We start from the raw sequence: 22,966 nt of genomic DNA on the forward strand, positions 1-22,966 counted from the left end.
TTGTATTGACTCCAGGACTTCAAATTATTAAAGGCAAAAAAACCTTCCCTAGACAGAGAGGAAAGGCAGAACAATTAATTTGGACTACCCAGCTCAAATTAGTGCACAAGCCTCCACTCTTATCCTGCTGCAACATAAAACTAATCTGTGATCAGCACCTGGAGGGAAACACATTAAACCCTCAGAGAAAACATGAATTAAAATCCCAGGGAGAAAGGACTAAAAAATCAGAATGTATTCTTGGCATTTTTTTTTTAAATTCTTTTTCTCTGTATTTGCACAAATGGGAAAGAAGAATATCCAAACAAATATTGCTGAGATCTTGGCTGATTCAGAGTAGATGTAAGGTAATGGTTTTAAACATCTGACCAAATTCCTGTAGTATCTTCTAGATCCACAAGGCACAGAAAAACACCAGCAGGCACAGAGTGACATTGTGACTAGCTGATTTTTACTGAAAACTCTAAATTAAGCTATACTGGAGAAAAATGAACACCCCAACCTATCCCAAGGGGTTATTAAGAGCACAATCCACTCTTCCCAGCCTACCCTTGGTTTTAGGAAGGTTGATTGACAGTTCTGCTGCCACTTTTAACAGATCCTAAACATGAGAGTTTTTTGAGAAATTGGAAAGAGAGGAAATAAAACTGCCATAGACTGATTCCAGCACAAACAGCTCTCACACTGCTGCCTGGCCCTGGGAGTGCAGCCTTTTCCAGGGTCAGGACAGAAAATCCTCACTTGGAACAACTTAAACTAATCTGCCTCTAAATCTGCACTTACATTTCCTTGTTTGACAAGATGAGAGATCCTTCTTTTTTGTCCAGGAAACAAGGTAGTTAAATTATCTTCTGTCTTTTCTTCATTTGCTTCCTCTTTGGAAGGCTGGAAAACAAAAGAACAGGAGAACAGATTTGAAGATCCCTCACAAGAGGGAGATGTGGAAAGTCTCCTCTTGGGTTAACCTTGAAGAGAACAGGTGAGAACACGTGGCCAGCTGCTGGGCCACTGACAAGAACCTTGTTGTGAGCCCAGGAGCACCAAGGAAGCCAGGGAACAGCAGCAGGACATTCCCACCCCAGCAGCAGCTCCGTGAGCTGGCATGGGGCAGGATCAGCCTTACCTGCCACAGGAGCCTGGAACAGCCCTCCCCTGCCAGCCACTCACACCCCTCACCTCCCATGGCATTTTCACACTCCAGAGGGTTTGGGGTGGGTTGGTTTTTTTAAGAAGTTGGGAACTGACTCATTTCTGCCCTGGGCAGGTGCTGACACCTGCTCAACACCAAACCATGTTGCCCTCACCCCACATTTAGGGAAACATTTTCTGCAGGTTCAGTCACAGCTGTCACTCCAGGAAGACTCTAGTGACACAGCCCAGGTCACATCCAGAAACTCAGCAGGAGGCAGAAGCACCTCTCCAGCCAAAGCTACTCCAAGCTGACACCTCACACACGCTCCTGAACAAGGAGAACCACTTGGAAATCTGCTTGAAATTTGACTCAGTTGTTAATTGACACAAACACTTCACAAGTTTCTTTCTCACAACTCCAGCTGCTCTCCAGACATCTTGTTTTCAGTTTCTCAAAACAACTCCTGGCAAACTTTGACATGAGCCTGACAATCTCTGAAATTCAGCAACAGAGCCAAGGCTAGATTCAGGGATGAGCTCAGGCACCACTTGGGATAAGGCTGTGTTCATCACCACAAGGGCACTATGGATGAGCAGCTCACCCTGAATCACTTGGCTCCCCAGGAACCCCAGAGTCTGTTAATTCATTTACACCCCAAATAAACTCTCTCACAATGCAATTCTCCCAAGCAGAAAAGCACATGCAATCACAGAATCCTAGAGTATCCTGAGCTGGAAGAGACCCCCAAAAATCATTGATCCCAGCCCCTGTCCCTGCCCAGCCACCCCAACAGCCCCACCCTGAGCAGCCCTGAGAGCGCTGTCCAAACGCTCCTGCAGCTCTGGCAGCCTCGGGGCCGGGACCATTCCCTGGGGAGCCTGGGCAGTGCCAGCACCCTCGGGGGGAAGAACCTTTCCCTGAGCTCCATGCCAAGGCCTGGCACATTACCGAGACCAAACAACACAGGGTTGTGTTGGTTTCGCACAGCCTGGTGTTTGGTAGTGGGGGGAATGCACAGAGGTGGTTTTTGTGAGAAGCTGCTGGAAGTTTCCACCATGTCCAGCAGAGCCAATCCCTGGTGGCTCTGAAGATGGACTTGCTGCTGGTCAAGGCTGGGCCAATCAGAGGAGATGGTAACACCTCTGTGATAACAGATTTAAGAAGAAAATCAAAATAAAGTGTGGCATGCATTTTGAATTCCAGCTAGAGGTGAGAACATGTGAGGGAAACAACATGGAGACACCTAGGTCAGGGGAGAAGGAAGGGCAGGATGTGCTCCAGGCACCAGAGCTGAGGTTGCTCTGCAGGCCATGGTGATGACCATGGTGAGGCAGCTGTGCCCCTGAAGCCCATGGATCCATGGGGGATGCAGAGATCCACCCACAGCCCCTGGGGATCCATGGGGGATGCAGAGATCCCCAAGGGATGAAGAGATCCCCAGGGGATGCAGAGATCCACCCACAGCCCCTGGCAGAGGTGCCCACACCAGAGCCGTGGGTACCTGGAGGGGGCTGTGCTCCAGTGGAGACCCTGTGGAGAGAGAGCCCTGCTTCCAGGCTGGAGCAGCCTGTCCTTGGAGGAGTGCACGCTGAGGGAGAGTGACCACACTGCAGCAGTTTTGGGGGGCTGTGTGCCCATGGCAGGGACTCACACTGCAGCAGGTGTGGTAGGGCTGCTGCTCGTGAGACTGGACCCACGCTGGAGAAGTTCAGAGAACTGTCTCCCCTGGGAGGGGCCCCACAGTCTCACAGGGTAGGGACTCCTCTCCCAGAGCAGTGGAAGAAAATCTTGGTGATGAACTGAACAAAATCCCCATACCCTGTCTCCCTGTGCTGTCAGTGGGCAGGAGGGAGGGGCTGGGGTGGAAAAAGGTGTTTTAAGGGCTTATTTTATTTCTCATTATATTCCTCTGATTTTGTTAGCAATAAACTCACTCTGGACCTGTAAGCTGAGCCTGTTTTGCCCTCAGAGTGTTCTCTCCTGGTCCTTGTCTCAATTCATGAACCCTTGGTTTGAATTTTTTCTCTCCTCCATGCAGCTGTAGCAGGGCAGGGCAAGGGAGTCACTTTTGTGGGTGCCTGGTGTTTGGCCAGTGTCAAACCACAATGGGTCCATCTAGGAAATCATTTCATAAACAAAAAAAAATGCCCCATGGCCAATCCCACCCCCAGACACCCATCTCCCAAAGAAGGATCCCTGTGAGCTGGGTGCAGTGAGCCTCCTTACCTCAGCACAGGGATGCAAAGGAGCTGCTGACAGCTGAGCTCTGTCACTCCAGGCCACAGTTCACTGTTGGCTGTGAGTGGCAGTCCCTGGCTCTGCACTTTCTGAATTCACTGATCAGTAATTCCTGCTACAGATTATGTGTCTTTCAACTATTTTATTTTTATGTCAATACTGTCTTTTTTACCTCCTTAGTCTAAAGGCCCTGGTACCATTGAAGAAATTTTGCCCTCCATTTCTTGCTTGCACCACCCACAAGGTATCCAGAGATCCTGAGGAACTACCTCTAGTATGCATTTAGAATAGCAAAGATGAATTTGGGGAGTCTCCAAAGTGTCTGACAAATACTGGACTTGCACCAACAACCTGTCAGGTTCTACCTGCCCCCCATGCTCCTTAAACTCTGCTGCAACAAGAAGGCAGTGCCCAGACTGGCAACCTTAAATTGGCTTTGAAACCCCCAAACTCACTCCCCTGTAGCCTCTTCTCCAGCCATCCACACTCCCAAGGTTCTCAGGCCAGATGGAGACAGAAGTAATTGATATCCCTGAAAGCTGAAAGCCTTCCACATGAAAGGGGACTGAACCCTTGCATTTCACAGCAGCTTTCAATCCAGCAGGTGCAAATTCACTTCCAAGCACTCAGTCACAACAAGGAAGACATTCTTCCAACACATGGAGTCTCCCTCTTCAGCTGCTTGAGACAAGCAGCACCACTAAACCAAACCAGAATCCTTCCACCTTAGGAGGGGAGAGAACCAACAGCCCCAACCCAGCATTACCTGTTTGCCCAGCCTTCCCTTGTCTTCAGTTTTCACATCTTTAGATTCATTAAAGATCCTGAGACACTCCTCCATGGGATCCGTCTCGAAGTCCACATCTTTCTCAAGGATGGAATAATCAATGTCATCAGATGTTGAGGAAGATGATGATGACTTGGACAACTTTGAGCGCTTCACTTTCTTCCTCCTGTCCTTGTCACTGTCAGAGGCTGAGCCAGAGTCAGTCCCATCCAAGTCCGAGCTCACATCAAGCAACGAGGAGGACAAAGGCCGGCCTTTGTCATCCTCATCTCCACTCTCATCTCCAAACAGGTCCACGTGGCTCAAACTCTGCTGCTTCCGACCCTTCTTGGGGTCTCCTTCTCCTGCACAACTGACCTTGTCTTTCTTTCGCTCCAGGGAGGTCTTGGTTCCTTTCTCCTTGTTTTTACGACCAGAGCTTTCCTTGCCATTTTTCACATCAGCTGTTCTGCTCTGCGAATCCTTCTTGCTGCTCCCCACTTTCTCTGTGCCCTTGGTGACACCCTCGCTCTTGCTTTTCCCTGAACTGCTGGTGGTGGACTTGGATTTTTCTTTCTTATACCCATCCACTTTTTCTGACTTCGGTTTTTCAGGTTTCTTTAAGTTCCCATCTGTTTTCACTTTGATGCTTTTGTCTTTGCAGTTTTTCTCTTCATTCTTGGTTTTTAATTTTTCTTCTTTCTTGAGCGCTTTGTCTTTGTCTGCATTTTTATTTTTCTCCTTCTTCCCAGCCTCACCGAGGCCTGGTGCTTTACTAACATCATTTTTCTTCTTTTTTGTTTTGTCTTTGGAGTCTTTGTTTTTATTTTCAATTTCCTTGTTGTTCTTACCAGAACACAACTTCGCTGCCTTTGAGTTCTTATCGGACGAGTTCTTGGCAAGGTTTTTCTGTGAATTTAGAAGGTCCTCCCTGTGCTGTGCTGCTTCTTTGCTCTCCTGGGAAGCAGAGCCATCCACTTTTGTGCTCTGCTCTTTGCTGGAGAACTCGTTTGACTCACTCTCAGAACTAGCTTTTGAGGGTGAACTACAAGAAGCTGTTTTATATTCTACCTCAGCCTCATCTTCAGAGGAGGAGAACCTGGCCAACACCTCGTCATCATCGGGATCTTCGCAGAGCTTCTTCCGTGATGGAGAGTAGGAGTCCTCATAATCAGAGGCCCTTTCCCTTTTGGAGCCCTTGGTTGTGGCTTTGCCCAACAGCCTGGCAGAGTAATTGGAAAGGGGGTCATATTCCAAGTCTGTGGAAGGCTTGGAGTCATCAATCACGTATTTGTTGTTAGTGACAGTGCTGCTGTATTTTTTATTCTGTATTACAGCCTTGGGGACATATTCCAGTGAGCTCCCTTTGGAGCGGGAGGAATCCAAAGTGTATTTACTGGATCGGCCAGCAGCAGCCAGAGGAGTGGGGTTGTAGTCTGAGTTATTATTGAAGCTGTAGCTCCCTGGATTGTACTCCAATGAGGCAAAGGAATCATTCTGAGGCCCAGCAGCTGACACAGGTGTGTTTGAAATCAGTGAGGAGCCCTCTGAAGCACCAAACTCCTTTGTGGTTTCCAGCAGCTCCTCATACTTCTTCTGCTCCCTCTCCACTTCGTTCTTCACTGCCTCAATGGCCTTGTTGACCAGCTCCAGCTCCAGAATTCCAGGTGTGACATCTGTGATGTCAGCCAGAAAGCCATCCTCCACCTCCAGCGAGGGCCTGGGCAGCTCAGGGTTGTAGGGATCATAGCCTCGCTCTGGAAAGAGAAAAAGAATAATTTACTGCCAGCAATTCAAGTAAAATTTAAAAGAGGTCCTTTTGAGGTCTGCTCTGATCAAACCCCAACACTGAATGACACAACCAAAAGCCACACTCTTGCACCACAGAATAAATAATGTTGGATACCAAAAGCCACCAGTGATGTTCTCGGGCCTAAACCAGATTGTACAACTTACTACCAGGACTAAAGATCTGTTAACAAAATGCTGTTAAGACTCATGGAAAAGCTCTATAAATTAAATATTCTTCAGGGCATCAAAGAATAATCACTCTATTAAGCCCAAGGGGAGCTGACTGTGCACAGAACTATCTGCTTAATTCAATGAAGCCACCAAGGAGGAAAAAGGATTCCAGTGAGAAACTGTGGATTAGGTTCTCACTTCCCAATGCCAACACCTAAAACCCACCGAAAGCTTCCAGTATTCTTCAAGGCTCAGTGTTTCTCATGGCAGCTGCAGGAAAACCACTCTGATCTGAACTGACAAACTGAGAGCTGCTGGTAGGAAGGAAAAGCTACAACAGGCAACACAACTCAACCACTCAGAGCAACCACCAAGAACACTGAACACCCAAAACATCTCCCTTTTCCACACGCCCCTCTCCAGAAAAGTCCCTTTGATGGCCTTCCTTCCACATCCAGCCTGGAGAGGAGAAGCTCCAGGGAGAGCTCAGAGCCCCTGGCAGGGCCTGAAGGGGCTCCAGGAGAGCTGGAGAGGGACTGGGGACAAGTCCTGGAGGGACAGGACACAGGGAATGGCTCCCAGTGCCAGAGGGCAGGGCTGGATGGGAGATTGGGCAGGAATTGTTCCTGGCAGGGTGGGCAGGCCCTGGCACAGGGTGCCCACCCTGGATCCCTGGCAGTGCCCAAGGCCAGGCTGGACAGGGCTGGGAGCAGCCTGGGACAGTGGGAGGTGTCCCTGGTCATGGTGGGGGGGTGGCTGGATGATTTTTAAAGTCTCTCCCAACCCACACCATTCCAGGACTCTAACAATGACAGAAGCTTCAGGAACATTAACAGCTGCTTTTTGACTCTGAACTGTTTTCAATCCTTGTTTTATCACAGAATCTCTGGATGCTGACATTCCAGAGGAGCTTTTTGTTCTCTGCTACAAGGACAGTACAAAATTGGCTCTCCAGCATGGATATGCATAAGAACCAAACAAAAAGCAAAAGAGACAGAAAACAGAAAATCAAAAACGTCTCAGGTATAAGAGCGATGACAGAATTTCTTGTAACAGTCAGAAACAGACAGTGTTAAAAGAGCTTTTCTACCATTCTCGTGAGACTGAGGAGTTTGGGGTTTTTTGGGGAGGAGGCAGGGGTAGGTTTGGGATTTTTTAGAGAGGATACATAAATGCAGAGCTTCCTTTGGCAATAGGAAAATAATCTGTCTAGCAGTTGGCAGAACTGGCCCCCAAGGAAGCAGAATGAAAGAGGCTGGGTTAAAATAAAGGCAGCAGTTTCAGAAAATACTTTTTATCCCTTTGGGTTTGCAAGGTTTTTTTCCAAATCAATTAGCTCCTGATTGAACAGGGACTCTGGGCAATGGCAGCATGATGTCACCACCTTCCACAGGCCTGTGTGAGCCCTGCTCAGAGCCAGAAACGTGGGGAAAGAGGAACAAGGTGCTATTTCTAAAACCAGCTCCCCTCCAGCTACTGCAGAGAGCTGTAATGATGACACAAAGAGTGTTTCCAAACCCAGGGCATGCTCCTCCCTTGGACACCCAGCACAGCCAGGGACACAGGGAGGGAGCAGGCACTGGACAGAGCAATTCCTGACTGGAAACCTTGAAGAAAAGCAGGTAACAAGGTAAAAACATGAACAAACCCATATGCAAACAGCAGCAGCATCAAGGCAAGGCTATGTACAGATTATCAGAATTGTTAGGGGCAGTATCAGGCTAAGAAGTGATAAGGAGCAGACAGCTCATCTCTGACCATGGTGTGAAACATCAGCTCCACACTGGCAGAAAGGACCAGTGCACTGAAGCCTGCAGGAGTCAGCTACTACTCTCTAATCTGGATTGAGACCTAAAATTCAGCACAAATATTTGAAGGGAACAGCTGAAAGCCTGATAATTCATGTAGAGCTAAATATCAGATGGCCTGCAAACAGAGAACACAGAGTCTGGATCTAGAGACTTGCCAAAACAAAAAGGCAACAAACCCTAACCAAACAAAAGCCATCTTGTACATGCAGAAAACCAAACTATTTAAATATATCAGGATCAGGGAAAGCAGAGGGCAACCCCAGCACAGACGTGGTGGCTGCTGTTCACGTCTACACAAAACTGCTGGCACATTTTCTGTGACTGGAATGATGAAAACACACATTATAACCTCAGGACATGCCACAGGCTGTGAGACAGGGCAGGGAAAGAGCTCTAGTGGAAGTGTCAGGGAGGCCTGATGGATTCTCCAGCACTGCTGATCAAAGGCTGCCTGGCCATGAAAGACTTGTGTAAGTGGCTCCAGGATGCCCATCAGCACCATCCCCTCTGGCCAGGAGGCATCTGCAGACAATGCAGCAGAAACATGGCAGGAGAGGTTTTATTTATACAAAAACATATATATAAAAATATATCTTTTTATATATAACATTTATATTTTTAATATATTATTTCTATAAAAATATGTTTATATATTTGTCTTTGTATATTATATTTGTATCTGTATCTATTTTATATATATTTATATGCATACATATATGACGAGGCATAAACACACAAGTCTCCAAACCAGAGATGTTCAACCTGCCTCTGAAATCAACTTTTCAGCTGCCAAACTACACTCCCAGGAAGCAGGAAAGGGAAGGATCTTCCTGCCACTGGGATCTGACACTCAAAGGAGTCTGCTTCGTGTTTTCCTTTATTCCTCCTCCCTTCACTACCCTGGGCACTCGGGGTGTACAGGATGAGCTGCACTGGGGTTGCTGCTCTGGTGTAGCAGATGGCTGCAGCTCCTGAGGGAGCAAAAGGACTGAGAGGCACTCACAGGGAAATAACTCTTTTTGGAGGGATGGAAAGCAGAGTCTGCTCTGACCCTTGGGAATCAGGAGATAATGAGACTTGAGATGGCAACTCCTTGAAGGATTGTGAACTAAACACTTTTCAAAGTACAAACTATTTTAATAAATTAGTGTACCTCAGACATATGAAATAACCATCCTGAGAAACAAAAAGTGAGGCTACCATCAATATCACAGAAAATAAGTTATTAACATTAATGTTATTAATATATAATTAATAATTATATCTATTAGATTAATAAAGACACAGAGATCTCTATGCAGAACCTTAATGAACATTACATTTAACCCAGAACTACTTTAGAACACACCCAGCTGAGCTGTGCTTAAATCAGCCATTGCAGCACAGAAAATACAGAAACACAGAACAATATTCTACCTAAAAAAACAGGCTGATGGTTTTTTTTCCTGGTTACTGTCATGTTGATTGAGGGACATGAGGCTTCAGTTCCAAGGTGGAACTGGATTATTACAAAGCTTCCCTGAGCCAGACTCCTCACTGGTCCTTCTAGTTTGGGCAACAGGCAAGGGCAGTAAACAAAGCTGACATTAAAGAAGAGTGGGAGGACAAGGTCACCTGTGTGAAGGTAAAACTTATTTTACAGTGAATCATTCCAGAGAAAAGTCTTTTTTTTTTTTTTTTTTTTTTTTTTCTGTCCAGGCCTTCCACAGCACATAGCTGAGATGCTTTAAATACAGAAAAGCCCAAATGTGTGACAGGTGAGCTGTAATGCTCATGCAAACCTGCAGGTTTTGGAGTCCAGCACTTGAATGCATGTGGGAGAGAGAATCCCAGACTGGTTTGGGTTGGAAGGGACCTCAAAGCTCATCCAGTGCCACCCCTGCCATGAGCAGGGATATCTTCTACTGTCCCAGGCTGCTCCAAGCCCCATCCAGCCTTGGACACCTCCAGGGATGCAGCAGTCACAGCTGCTCTGGACAACTGGATGACAACTGCTTCTTCCAGATCCAACAGCTGCTGCTGCCAGACAAAAAGGCTGCAAAAATTAGAAACTTTCACTTTTACAGCAATTAGGAATTCAAATCAAAAGGCTTTGCTGGCCAAGCTGCAGAGGGACCAGCACGGGTCAAAAGACATTGAATATTTCTTATAGTGAAGCCACAAGAAGGACACTGAGGGGCTGGAGCGTGTCCAGGGAAAGAAACAGAGCTGGGGAAAGGTCTGGAGCACCAGGACACACTGAGGGAGCTGGGAAAGGGCTCAGCCTGGAGAAAAGGAGGTTCAGGGGGGACCTTGTGGCTCTGCACAACTCCTGACAGGAGGGGACAGCTGGGGAGGCTGGGCTCTGCTCCAGGGAACAGGGACAGGAGGAGAGGGAACGACCTCAGGCTGGGCCAGGGGAGGTTTAGATTGGCTATTGGGAACATTTCTTCACAGAAAAGGTTGTCAGACATTGGCAGAGGCTGCCAGGGCACTGATGGAGTCCTTGTCCCTGCAGGTGTTCAAAAACCATGCGCATGTGGCACCTGGGGACCTGGTTTAGTGGTGACCATAGTGGCTGGGCTGACTGCTGGACTCAATGATCTTACAGCTCTTTTTGATTTCCAAGCCCTGCTGTTGCTGCTGAAGTCACCCATTGCCCTGGGTCACCTGCAGCAACAAAAGCTGCATTCATGGGGAGGTGGGGAAGGTGAAAGCTGTTTGGAGACTCTTTGGAAAAGGAAAAAATAAAGGCATTTGTATTTCACGTCATCGGAACAGCTTTGTTGGCTTAAGAGCTCGCTGTGTTTACAGTGCCAGCACTCAGCAAAGGGACAACTTCTGTGATAGCAGAAAAATTATCACCACTGGAAAATCATTCTGAGCTTTGCATTTATCACTTCACAGAAGGGACAGTGGTGGCTCAAGAACAAAATGTTTCAGAGAGGTTTTACCAGCAGCCTGAGTTCTGCTACTCTTCAGAATTAAAGAGCACACAAGAAATGGCAGGTTTTGGCACAGATCTCATTTGCCAGGACCCAAAGCAAATTTCCAACAATTAATTTAACAATAATAGGCAACCACTTGGAAATAATTAACACTGAGATTTAAAATAGTACAGTTCAAATAATCATCCAGAGGAAATGGGTTAAGAGAGCAGGGAAGGAGAACTAAGAGAAATGTTTCTTCAACTTTAAATTCAACCCTAGTCTAAGGATTTGTTTTGCTCCTTTTTTTTTGTTGTTGTTGAAAAGTAAATCTACTTATAAAATTAAGTGTTAAAAGCAGAGATAACCTTGTGCTGGTCAAGGAACAGCAGGAAGCAAGGTTTGAGAGGCATTAGAGGCAGAAGAATCACTGTGTACTCCTTTGATTTGTTCCTCCAGGGGAGGTATTTAGTGCCACAGCCTCAAAGTACATCATGAAACTCTAGAGTCATTTCTTTAATGGAAAAAAGAATGCAAATATGAGAAAAGAAAGTCTGATATTAGCAAGGCTGAAAAAAGTCTGAACAGTCATCTCTCACTCCAAGGTATTTTTAGCCCTGCTGGAACCCAGGCAGGGCAGTGCTGGTTTCTCCAGGTGTTGTGGCCAAGGGGCCACTTGTCCCCATGGGCTGAAGCCCAGGGATAACACAGCACAGGGAGGGGGTCACACCAAGGGACAAAAGCAGCCAGACACCACCTCTGTACTGTACTCTGAGCTGTCTCCTCAGCTCAACCATCCCAGACTGAGGGCAGGAATGCCCAGCAAGAAATCCCAGAATGGTTTGGGTTGGAAGGGACCTCAAAGCCCATCTCATTCCTGGACACCTCCCACTGTCCCAGGCTGCTCCCAGCCCTGTCCAGCCTGGCCTTGGGCACTGCCAGGGATCCAGGGGCAGCCACAACTGCTCTGGGCACCTGTGCCAGGGCCTGCCCACCCTCCCAGGGAACAATTCCTGCCCAATCTCCCATCCAGACCTGCCCTCTGGCACTGGGAGCCATTCCCTGTGTCCTGTCCCTCCAGGCCTTGTCCAAAGTCCTGACCTCCTGAGATAGGGACCTGCCCAAGGGGGTTCATTCCAGCCAGGGCAGCTCCAGAGTGCCCTTCCAAAGCTGGAAGTGGGAACAGCTCAGCAGGAAACTCATCAGGGCACATCCCACAAAGCAGCTCAGACAGAAACAAACTGGGATGCAGCACCCACCTCCTCCATTTGTTCAAGGCAACACAACTTTGGGCATGTGATAGATGAGTAATGCAATATTTGACTCTCACCATTAAAAGGCAAATATCCTGTATATGTGTTAAGGGAAGTTTTATAGAATTATAGTTGTGTTTTACCCCCCTTGTGTTGTTATCAGGGGTGCCCTGGGTTTGGGACATTTGGGAGGGTCAGTTGTTACTATGGCAGCACCTGACCTACAATGGAGATTTAAGGCAGTGATCTCCACCACGGGACAGAGAAGGAGGAGCTGATGGACAGAATTTGGGAGGGACCAAAGGGTTAAAAGGTAAAACCTCCACTGTGTGGGTGAGCCCATGGTGGGAAAATCCTCTGCTCCTGGTGCCGTAATATTTTCTCTATTCAGTCTGCTACTGTATTTTTGATAAGGTTTTAATAAACCTGTTAAATTTTTGGAAGTGAGTATCATTTCTCACAGGCAGTTTTGTCTCCAGTGCAGCAAAACAAGAATCTGAAAGGTCCTCAAGCCACTGAGCATGGCAGCTTCACCCTCTTGATGGCCTCACAGGGAGTCCCCAAGGACACCTGGGGCTGTCACTGCCTCACACCACTCAAATCCAGGGATGCAAAGCCAGGACACGATGACCTGGCCCACAGCAGCCCACCCCTGCCTTCCCTCTCTGCCCAGAATCACTGACAGTCCCACCTGCTCTGGTGGAAAACAGCAAAGAGCACAAGGTCTGTGAGACATTTTCCCAAGAGGAAATCACACCACTGGCACATTTCTCCCATAACTTAGGAAAGAATGTGAGAATCCAACTGATTGAATTGGCCAGGACAGGCTGAGGACAAAGATTGGCACCTAAAATACACCCTGACCCCTGTCATGCACAGGCTGGAAGGAGTCTCACCATTATGGAAGTCTGGATATTCAGTGTTTCGGTTCTTTGGAGATAATTTCCCCTGTCATTTTAGCTATAAAGTTACTCCTCCAAATAGAGTAAAAGTTGAAATTCTGTTTGGGGGAAAAAAATCCAACAAAATAAACTTAACAGATACTTGTTTTTTAGCTCTGAGAAGAAGCCCAGAAACAATTTCCATATCTCCTATGTAAAGTGCTGGATAAAACTAAGGATCTACTCAAGAATGCAATTAGCAGAGCGAGTCTTCTTTTCAAAGAAAAAAAATTTAAATATTTCAAGTATTCTGGTGACTCCTCTCCATTCAACTTCATCTTAAAGACTTACTCCAACCAGCAGAGTCACAAGTAGCAACACCAACCAGTCCTTTAATTTTCCAGCCTTTCTCTGGCATGCTCCAGATAAGTTATCTTCTCAACACCTGTCTGATTCTTTAACTACTGTGGGTGATATATTCCTGCTTAAGGAAAAAAAACAAAAAAAAACCAAACAAAAAAAAAAAAAAAAAAAAAAAAAAAACCAACCCCAAAACTTATTTCAACTCAGTCACAACTGCACACTTGGAAAACAAAGTTAAAAGCTAAAGAAAAACAGCTTTCAAGCTGTATTACATTAAAATACTTCAGCTGTGATGTATGGAAAGCTAAAAGCAAAACTTAAACTGTTTTTAAAACCTGTCTGGCTTTAAACAATTCAAAAGCTGGAATTAAAATTCTGCAGCTCCTTTAGGTCTCGGACACCTGCAGCTCCACAGCCACTTTCAACCACAAAACCCAACACCCCAGCACAATCCTCTCTTCAGTAAAAATCCAAAATCCACAGGGAAATGAAAAGCCTCGTAAACCAAACCTTCCAAAGCCAATCTGGGCTTTTTGCACAGCGCACATATTCCAGAGGCAGGTGACCCCAGACTCCTGCTCAGTGAATGGTGACCACGTGAAAGCCTCCCTGGAGAAATCGCTTCTCTCCAGCAGCTCCTTCCCAGCCGCACCGCCAAACCTCGACCTCACCCCGCCGAAAACTCCAAGAAGAGTTACCTGAGCTGCCCGGGGTGGATAAACACTGCAGATATTTGTTCATGCTGGAGCTGCCCGCAGCTGCCGAGACAGCCCGGCCCGGGCTGGAGGCAGCACGCGGTGCTGACACAGCGCTGCGCGGGCACCGGGGCAGGACCCGCCCGGTCCCGCCTTCGCCCTCCTGCGCTCCCAGCGCGGCGGGCCCAGAGCCGGCAACGCTTCCCCTTCCCCCGAGCCCGTTCCTCCTTCCTAGCGCTGCTGCCTCACCTCGGGGGAGTTCCTGACCGCCTCCTCCTCCTCTCCCCACTCCCCACCTGCGGGTGCTGTTGGCTCGGTCTGAGCTCCGCTCACCGGAGTGCGCAGCGGCTCCCCAAACATCCATCCCCGGCCGTGCCGTGCCTTCTGCCCGACCCGAAACCCCAGCTCCGCTGGGCCGGCAGGGCAGGAGCTGGCAGGGCTGGGACACAGCCCGGGCCGGCAGGAGAGGAGCTGGCAGGGCTGGGACACAGCCCGGGCCGGCAGGAGAGGAGCTGGCAGGGCTGGGACACAGCCTGGGCCGGCAGGGCAGGAGGTGGCAGGGCTGGGACACAGCCCGGGCCGGCAGGAGAGGTGGCAGGGCTGGGACACAGCCTGGGCCGGCAGGAGAGGTGGCAGGGCTGGGACACAGCCCGGGCCGGCAGGAGAGGTGGCAGGGCTGGGACACAGCCTGAGCCGGCAGGGCAGGAGCTGGCAGGGCTGGGACACAGCCCGGGCCGGCAGGAGAGGTGGCAGGGCTGGGACACAGCCCGGGCCGGCAGGGCAGGAGCTGGCAGGGCTGGGACACAGCCCGGCCCTGTCTGTCGCTGCCTGCCCCAGCCCACGGGAGCCACCCGGCGCCGGTGCCTCGCCCAGCACACAGAACGCGCTCCGGGAAGCCCTGGATTAGTGAATCGTGCTTCCCACTGGCGTGGCGGGCTTGGCTGGAGATTAAAAACATAAATAAGAGAAGTGTTCAAGCGTCAGGGAAGAGAAGGAGGTCCCAGGAGAGCAGTCAAAGGGCTCCTGGGAGGGCAGAGAGGAGCTGGGGACTCACCAGCCCTGGCACAACTCCAGCTGTGCCAAACCCAAAATCCGGCTAGCTTGATGGAGATCTGCTCCCACCTCCTGCTTTTCACATATCTGGAACTGCCACACGTGGGGAGACTCGGATGTGGGGCGGAATCTTCCCACAGCCACTAAAAAATCAAATATGGGAAGTGTCCTGTGAGGCCACACTGAAATCCCGGCACAAAAGGCACCTGCACCTGCCCACCCACAGGAACGCCCCAACTGACAGTGCAGGGAAATGACCACAGATCCCAAACTGCTGAAAAGATACATCCCCACCTCACCACCAATTGGTTTTTCACTCTTCATTTCAAAACTTGGTTAAAAATAAAATCCACTGGTGGCATTTTGGTAATTATTCTCCTAAAGACAGATGTGCGGGGAAAAGCAGAATTGATGTCCCCTCCCAGTTCACAGACTGGAGCACCCAACACTGAACATCTGCTTTGCTCTGTTAGTGAAATGATACTGAAAACACTTTGGTTTCCACTTCTGCAGTAGCAAATACAGCAATAAAAGCTCTTTGCTGAGATGATCTTGCACATCAGTTCCAGGAAGGAAAATGCACAGGGAAAGACGTTTTTTCATCCCCTCTACAACACAGTGTGAGCATGGCCTGCAATGTGAGTCACACCAAGGCTCTAAAGCCCAGCCTGCACCAAGGCTGCTCCCACCCAACAGGCACGGCCCCTCAGCAGAGTGCTGTGTGACAAACCTGACAATGGCCCTCACCCCGTGCTGAGTGAGGGGGGATTAAAGCTGGGTTTTAACTTCTAAAGAGCCTCTTTAAGTTTTACCAAGTAGCACAGAACCACAGAATGTCCTCAGCTGGAAAGGACTCACAAGGATCATCAGCCCAGCCCCTGTCCCTGCCCAGACCCCCCAACACCCCACCCTGAGCAGCCCTGAGAGCGCTGTCCAAACGCTCCTGCAGCTCTGGCAGCCTCAGGGCCGGGACCATTCCCTGGGGAGCCTGGGCAGTGCCAGCACCCTCGGGGGGATCATCCTGGTCACAGCCATCCTCGGTGGCTACTTTTGGGCAGAAGAAGGGAGAGGTGAAGTGCCTCCAGTGACAGGATCAAGGGTTAAAGCTGGGGAGGAAGCCCAAGGATTTCTCCACACTTGACCTGAGCCCAACAGTGTTGCAGCAGCTCACTGTGTTAATCACACAGAGCAGCATAGCTCTGTCCCTGACACCTTCCACAGATTTGATCCCAGTCTAACCAGCAAAGCTTTGTAACCCAGACAGAAAAACCACACAGCCAGAAAACTGCTCCACAAGCTTTGGACCACATCAGAAAACTGTTGAGCAGCTCAGTACACTCCACTGCAGAACAAAGTACTTCAGGCAGGGTGCTGAAAGCCTGGCTGGCTCTTCCCATCCCACAAGAACACAAGGATCAGGACCTGAGGGAGTGGCTGGAGCTGTGCCAGGCCTTGGCATGGAGCTCAGGGAAAGGTTCTTCCCCCCGAGGGTGCTGGCACTGCCCAGGCTCCCCAGGGAATGGTCCCGGCCCCGAGGCTGCCAGAGCTGCAGGAGCGTTTGGACAGCGCTCTCAGGGCTGCTCAGGGTGGGGCTGTTGGGGTGGCTGGGCAGGGACAGGGGCTGGGCTGATGATCCCTGGGGGTCTATTCCAGCTCTGCACATTCCAGAATTCTGTGATCAGTGCAGACAAAAGAGCTCAGAGCTCCAGGCCTGGAAGCAGCTTTCTGCTCTGGGTTCAAAAGCATCCACCTCCAAAACAGCCCCTGACAGCATCAAACCAGCAAACCAGGGCTGCCTACCTTAAGATATTTATGAAGAGCTGTATTATACCTCTTTTATGTCTTTCAGCATACTCAGGACCTCGACTTTAAAGAGAGACCTATTTTTCCCCTCTACAGCTCTTGAAAAGACGCTTTTAGGACTGAAGGCAGCTCTTCCCTCCTCCTTACAGCGCAAGCTTTCAAAGCACTTCACACACATTCAATAATCTTTTCATCCTGCTCTGAAGCAGGTGGGTTTTAGTCATCTCAGAGATGGAAAAAGCACTTCAGCCAAGTCAGGATGAGAATTTGCAGTCTCCAGATTCCCAGTCCCGGACAGAAATCCCCATCAGCCTCAGTGCTCAGCCAGCATAGATTTTTCACAAACCTCCAAGGCACCCACATTCTGTTACCATACAGGCAGATCCCTGCAATAAAACATGGGAATATATTTCCCACACCAAGCATTCCATGTTTCAGACACCAGCTCAAACGTGCCCCTCACTCAACATGTTTGTATTTACAGACCTTCTTCCAGACAGGAAGGAAAGAGAACTCCTGCCACATCCAGCAGCAGTCAGGGAAAACCCAGTCCTGCTCCTGCAGATCTCAGGGGGCTCTGCACCACTGTCCCCCAGTGCCTGGGAGCACACCAGTACTGTGTGTGCAAAACAGGGATCATGTCATGAACACCTTGGGAAGTCTGGAGTGGTGAGGGTGGGCAAAAAAAGGGGGGAGAACAGTGCTACATCCCACTAATTCCTCTTTCCACGTCCTCTCTGCTCCATCTGGCACGTGTCCATGGTCCCCCCTCCCACAACCTGCCAGGGCCAGTTCCACTTGCAGTTTTCAAAAGCTCCTTTCAAAGCTACGAAATTGCACCAAGAGTTTTGGGGTTCCTGCCAATCCTCTGGTGATCCTCAAACATCAAAGCCAGCCCCAGCCTCGAATCAATATGCTTAGCAGGCTGCTCCTTTAGATGTTATCTTTTTTTCTAGGCACTATCCCAGAAAACACCAATCTGTGCTGTAGCTCTTGGTGTAGAAACCCACCTGCCTTGGCAAGAAAAAATGACATTTTTAAAGCTTCTCAATCGAGTGATATCATTAAATAGGTCAGACCTGCCCACGTGCATGGTTAGGAGGCTACTTCAAAACAAGACAGGCAGTTCCCCTGGCAGGGAGCAGCCCTGGGGGATGGAGAACCTGCTCCCAGAAGATTTGCTTGGTTCTGGCTGAGCTACTACACCCTCTAGTGTAAATCCTACAGATCCTTCCAGGCCAGGAGCATCAGGCAGGCAAGGAATAAGAGAATTCAACCAGAATCCTTCCAAGGAAGCTGAGCCAAGCACTGCAAAGTAACTGCAAAAGTGTCTCCTGCTCCTACAGGAATCAGGAACATTTTGTGACCTGCTGGAGTCTGTTCTAAAAGCCTGAGATTGCAGCAAGTCCATTGCTCATCTCCCATTTCTCAATTAGAATCCCAGAATTCCAGCATGGTTTGGGTTGGGAGGGACCTCAAAGCCCATCCAGTGCCACCCTGCCACGGCAGGGACACCTTCCACTGTCCCAGGCTGCTCCCAGCCCCGTCCAGCCTGGCCTTGGGCACTGCCAGGGATCCAGGGGCAGCCACAGCTGCTCTGGGCACCCTGTGCCAGGGCCTGCCCACCCTGCCAGGAACAATTCCTGCCCAATCTCCCATCCAGCCCTGCCCTCTGGCACTGGGAGCCATTCCCTGTGTCCTGTCCCTCCAGGCCTTGTCCCCAGTCCCTCTCCAGCTCTGCTGGAGCCCCTTCAGGCCCTGCCAGGGGCTCTGAGCTCTCCCTGGAGCTTCTCCTCTCCAGGGGAGCACCCCCAGCTCTCCCAGCCTGGCTCCATGGCAGAGGGGCTCCAGCCCTTGCAGCATCTCCGTGGCTCCTCTGGCCTGGCTCCAGCAGCTCCACGTCCTCCTGCTGCTGTTCCCCAGGCTGGGGCAGCTCTGCAGGTGGGAGCCAACAGAAATCCAACATTAAAAAATGTCTGGAGGCGAGCCCTGAGCTGAGACAGAACTACAGATCCCTGTAATGCCAGCCAGGCCATGTGCTGGATGCCAAGAGTTTGGGAAAGAGGCAGGAATGCTCTGAGCTGGCTGCAGGGAGCAGCAGGCAGAGCCTGAGCTCAGCCTCATCATCCTGCCTCTTTCACAAGTGCAGAAACTTCCCCTTGGGAAACCAGGCCCACACTGGGGGCTTTAGTTGCCAAAAAAACTCTTCTCTAAGTGCTGTAGATTAGGTTGGATATTAAGAAAATATAGAATAGATTCTATATAAGAACTTCTATTAAGAAATAAGCATAGAAAATAATATTCTATTAAGAATATAAGAATAAGAATTTTTATTGAAAAATTCTATTACGAAAGTCTATTAAAAATCTGTAAAAATTATATTAAAATTTCTATTAAAATTTCTATTTAAAATTCTATTAAAATTCTATTTAAAATTCTATTTTAAATTCTATTTTAAATTCTATTAAAATTCTATTAAAATCCTGTCAGAATTTCTTAATTCTCACAGAATTAAGAAAATAGATTTCTTTCATAGAAAAAGTTGTCCATCACTGGAAGGGCTGCCCAGGGCAGTGGTAGAGTTCCCATTCCTGGAACTGTCCAAACAACGTGTGGATGTGTCTCTAGAGAATATGGGCTAGTGGTGACCACAGTGGTTGAAGGTTGGATTTGATGAACCTGGAAGGCTTTTCCAACCTTAACAATCCCATGATTGTAAGGAAATTCTTACTCTTCAAAACTCAGGCTTCTTCTCCTGTGTCTGACACGCCCAGGCCAAGCCTAGCGAGGCATTGGGGCATTTTTGTTGCCTTTCACACTCAGCTTACAGCAGCACTTCCAGGCAGCTCTGGGAGCCTCACACACTTCCCAGGGGCACACAGAGGTTTTCCCTTCCCCACCTCAAACTCCAAACCCAGCCCCAGCTGTTATCAAGCACAGCAGCACTTGGTGCAGGCCAAAATCAGCAATTCCAGTTCCAAAACTGACACTCCACTCAGATATTTAAAAACATGCAGGAAGAGCATACTGAAAGATAATTATAACATCATCTAAAGAACCATCCTAAAGCATTCTAGGGACCTTTTAAAATTCAAAAGAACACCAAAATTGGCAAAAAAAACTTTGTCTTTCTAACAATTATCTGCCTGTGACAGCCCTGAGAATGCTTCTCTGATTTTAGACTAAACTAGTAGTGCTGGTAAGCTGGCCTGGTAACCAGGAGACATCAATCATTAATCCTCTTCCAAATTTGAGAGCAACCCAAAGTTAAGTAAGCACACAAAAAACACAAGCTAGGCTTTGTTTTGGCAATCTCTGCTTCAGATTATTTGAGACTGTCAACACCAGCATTATTTTGCCATTATACCTAACAGAAATAACAAAGCTTTGAGAAAATGAAAACCAACAGGGTTCTTCTGGGGAGAAGAATGAAGGCTTTCTTCTCCCAATAAATCAGCAGAACAGCAAATAATGTGCATAAATAAAATGACAAGGGCTGCTGGAAGAACGGACAACAATAGCTCACTATTGATCCTTGTGGGTCCGTTCCAACTCAGGATATTCCAGGACTGCCTGATTCGCTGGTTTTTGTGCCAGGCTGCCTTTGAGAAGCCTGGCAGAGCCCCGTGCCCCACAAGCTCCTGATGGGGGGGTCTGGCTGCCCGCAGCCCCCCAGAGAACGCGGAGAGCCCGGCAGGGCCGTGCCGCCCCGCGGCGGGCAGCTCCTGACGGCATCTAACGGGAGCTGTCAGCGCCTGGAATCCGCTGACACCCAGCGCCACGTGAGCCCGGTGCCCGGAGCGCCGAAGAACGGGATCAGGGCAGAACCCGCCTGCAGCCGGCGCCGTTCCGGACCCCCGGGAAGCTGCTCCCCAACACCCGGCGTGCAGCGGCCACGGCGGGGACCCACCGAGCCCAGCCACCGCCGCCGGGGCCGCAAAGCTGCTCCAAAGCCTTCCCGGACCGAGGGCGAGCTGACAGCCCCGACCCGGGCAGGGCTGGGCACGGCACACGCAGCCGGAGCCGAGGCACGGGCGGGCTCCGCCGGTGGCACCGACAGCCCCCGGGAGCACCGCAGTGCGGAGGGGCCGGCGGGGCGATCCCGCGGCGCTGGGCGCTGAGCCGGGCCCTGAGCGGCGGGCAGGCGGCAGAGGAGCGGGCCAGGCACGGGCCTGCCCTCGCCGGGGGGAAAACACACGGGGCGGGGGGAGAAAGTACAACCGGGCCGGGGCAGCAGGGACGGGAACAGCCGCAGCCCGGGACGGGGTCGCGGGAAGCTGAGGGGGCACCGAGGCCGGGCCGGGCCGGGCCGTACCTGCGCCGTGTCCGAGCGGGAGCCCCACGCTGGGGTCGCCCGAGGCTCCGGAGGCTCCGCACGGCGCCGGGGCCACCGGGGGGTGTCGGAAGTGGCAGTAGGGCCTGCGGCACCCCCGGCCCGGCCCCGACCCCCCGGCGTTTAGGAACGGGCAGTCGATGCCGCGGAAGTAGCCGGTGGATCTGAGCATCCCGCCGGCTGCGGGGCGGGAGCGGGGCCGGGCGGGCGGAGGAGCCGCGGGCGGCCGGGACGCGCTCCCGCCTCACACGGCCGGTACCGGCCCCGCCGCCATCTTGGGAGCGCCGGGCGCGGCAGCGAGGACCCCGCGACGCCGCTGCCCGCACAGGGCTGCCCGCGGCGCGCCTGAGAGCGGGGCGGCGCTGAGGGCGGGAGCTGCCCCGGGGGCCGGGAGCGCCCTGAGGGGAACGCGCGGCGAGGCGGGATCCAGCCCTGTGCCCTCACAGACAGCCAACAACCGCACCTGGGGCCGTCCCCTCACTGACAGCCAACAACCGCACCTGGGGCCGTCCCCTCACTGACAGCCAACAACCGCACCTGGGGCCGTCCCCTCACAGACAGCCAGCAACCGCACCTGGGGCCGTGCCCTCACAGACAGCCAACAACCGCACCTGGGGCCGTCCCCTCACTGACAGCCAACAACCGCACCTGGGACCGTGCCCTCACTGACAGCCAACAACCGCACCTGGGACCGTGCCCTCACAGACAGCCAACAACCGCACCTGGGGCTGTCCCCTCACTGAGAGCCAACGACCGCACCTGGGGCCGTCCCCTCACAGACAGCCAACAACCGCACCTGGGGCTGTCCCCTCAGCCACCCCAACAGCCCCACCCTGAGCAGCCCTGAGAGCGCTGTCCAAACGCTCCTGCAGCTCTGGCAGCCTCGGGGCCGGGACCATTCCCTGGGGAGCCTGGGCAGTGCCAGCACCCTCGGGGGGAAGAACCTTTCCCTGAGCTCCATGCCAAGGCCTGGCACAGCTCCAGCCCTCGCTGGGCTCCAGGAGCTGTCCCAGAGCAGAGCTCAGCCCCTGCCCCTCTGCCTCCCCTCAGGCTCCTGTGCTCCAGCCGAGCTGCGGCGCTCCCGTTCCCTCGGGGCATGGCCAGAGCCGCCATCCGGAGCCAGCGCTCTCAGGGATGCTCGGGGATTGCTGGAGTGTCTGCAGGGCCGGGAGCTGGACTCGATGATCCTTACAGTTCCATCGCAGCTCAGGATGTTCCAGGATTCTGTAATCCAAGCTTGGCCGGGTTTGGCTGGGGCTACGACCCCAGGGCTGGAGCCACCTCATCCATCCTGCAGCTGAGCACCCCCGGCTGTGGGCACAGTGATGGTCATGGGTTCCTTGCTCGGTGGCCCACCAGCCCAGCATCGCCAGCACAGATCATGGGGGAGCACCGTGGACCACAGCAGGAGAGTCTGCAGATCTCAGCATGGACCACTGGCCCAGCACATTCCCATATTCCCACCATGGACCACCATGGACCACTGGCCCAGCACATTCCCATATTCCCACCATGGACCACCATGGACCACTGGCCCAGCACCCAGCCTGCTGCCTCCAGCATGGACCACCAGCCCCAGCCTCGATCAATCCCCATGGGCCACCATGGACCACCTTCCCAGCACAGACCACTTCCCCAGTCTTAGTACACCCCACTGCTTCAGCATATCCCAGCTTGGGCTACCATAGACCACCAGTCCCAGCATGGACCACCTCAGACCAGCTCCCTGCTCCCCCAGCAGTGCTTGGGCCTCCTGGAGAGCAGCAGGAC

At 51.2% G+C, this 22,966-nt stretch overlaps 1 protein-coding gene across 2 annotated transcripts in view; it reads right to left on the minus strand.

The window, feature by feature from the left end:
• The window catches only part of REXO1 (RNA exonuclease 1 homolog), a 45,153-nt gene extending 23,713 nt beyond the window's left edge, over positions 1-21,440 (minus strand). Inside the window, exons 1-3 of one of the 2 annotated variants that reach the window (XR_013341215.1) lie at positions 21,179-21,437; positions 4,137-5,893; positions 784-885 (exon numbers count right to left, since the gene is read on the minus strand). Coding sequence is in view for 1 of the 2 variants with exons in the window: in XM_021528240.2 (XP_021383915.1) it covers positions 784-885; positions 4,137-5,893; positions 21,179-21,368 (2,049 nt within the window). In the remaining variant the exon portion in view is untranslated. Of the gene's footprint in view, positions 1-783; positions 886-4,136; positions 5,894-21,178 lie in introns of both variants that reach the window. The other variant, XM_021528240.2, reaches the window with a different exon arrangement.
• Between the last annotated feature and the right edge of the window lie 1,526 nt (positions 21,441-22,966).

Source organism: Lonchura striata, chromosome 28, assembly GCF_046129695.1.
Source record: "Lonchura striata isolate bLonStr1 chromosome 28, bLonStr1.mat, whole genome shotgun sequence".
Lineage (NCBI taxonomy): Eukaryota > Metazoa > Chordata > Aves > Passeriformes > Estrildidae > Lonchura > Lonchura striata.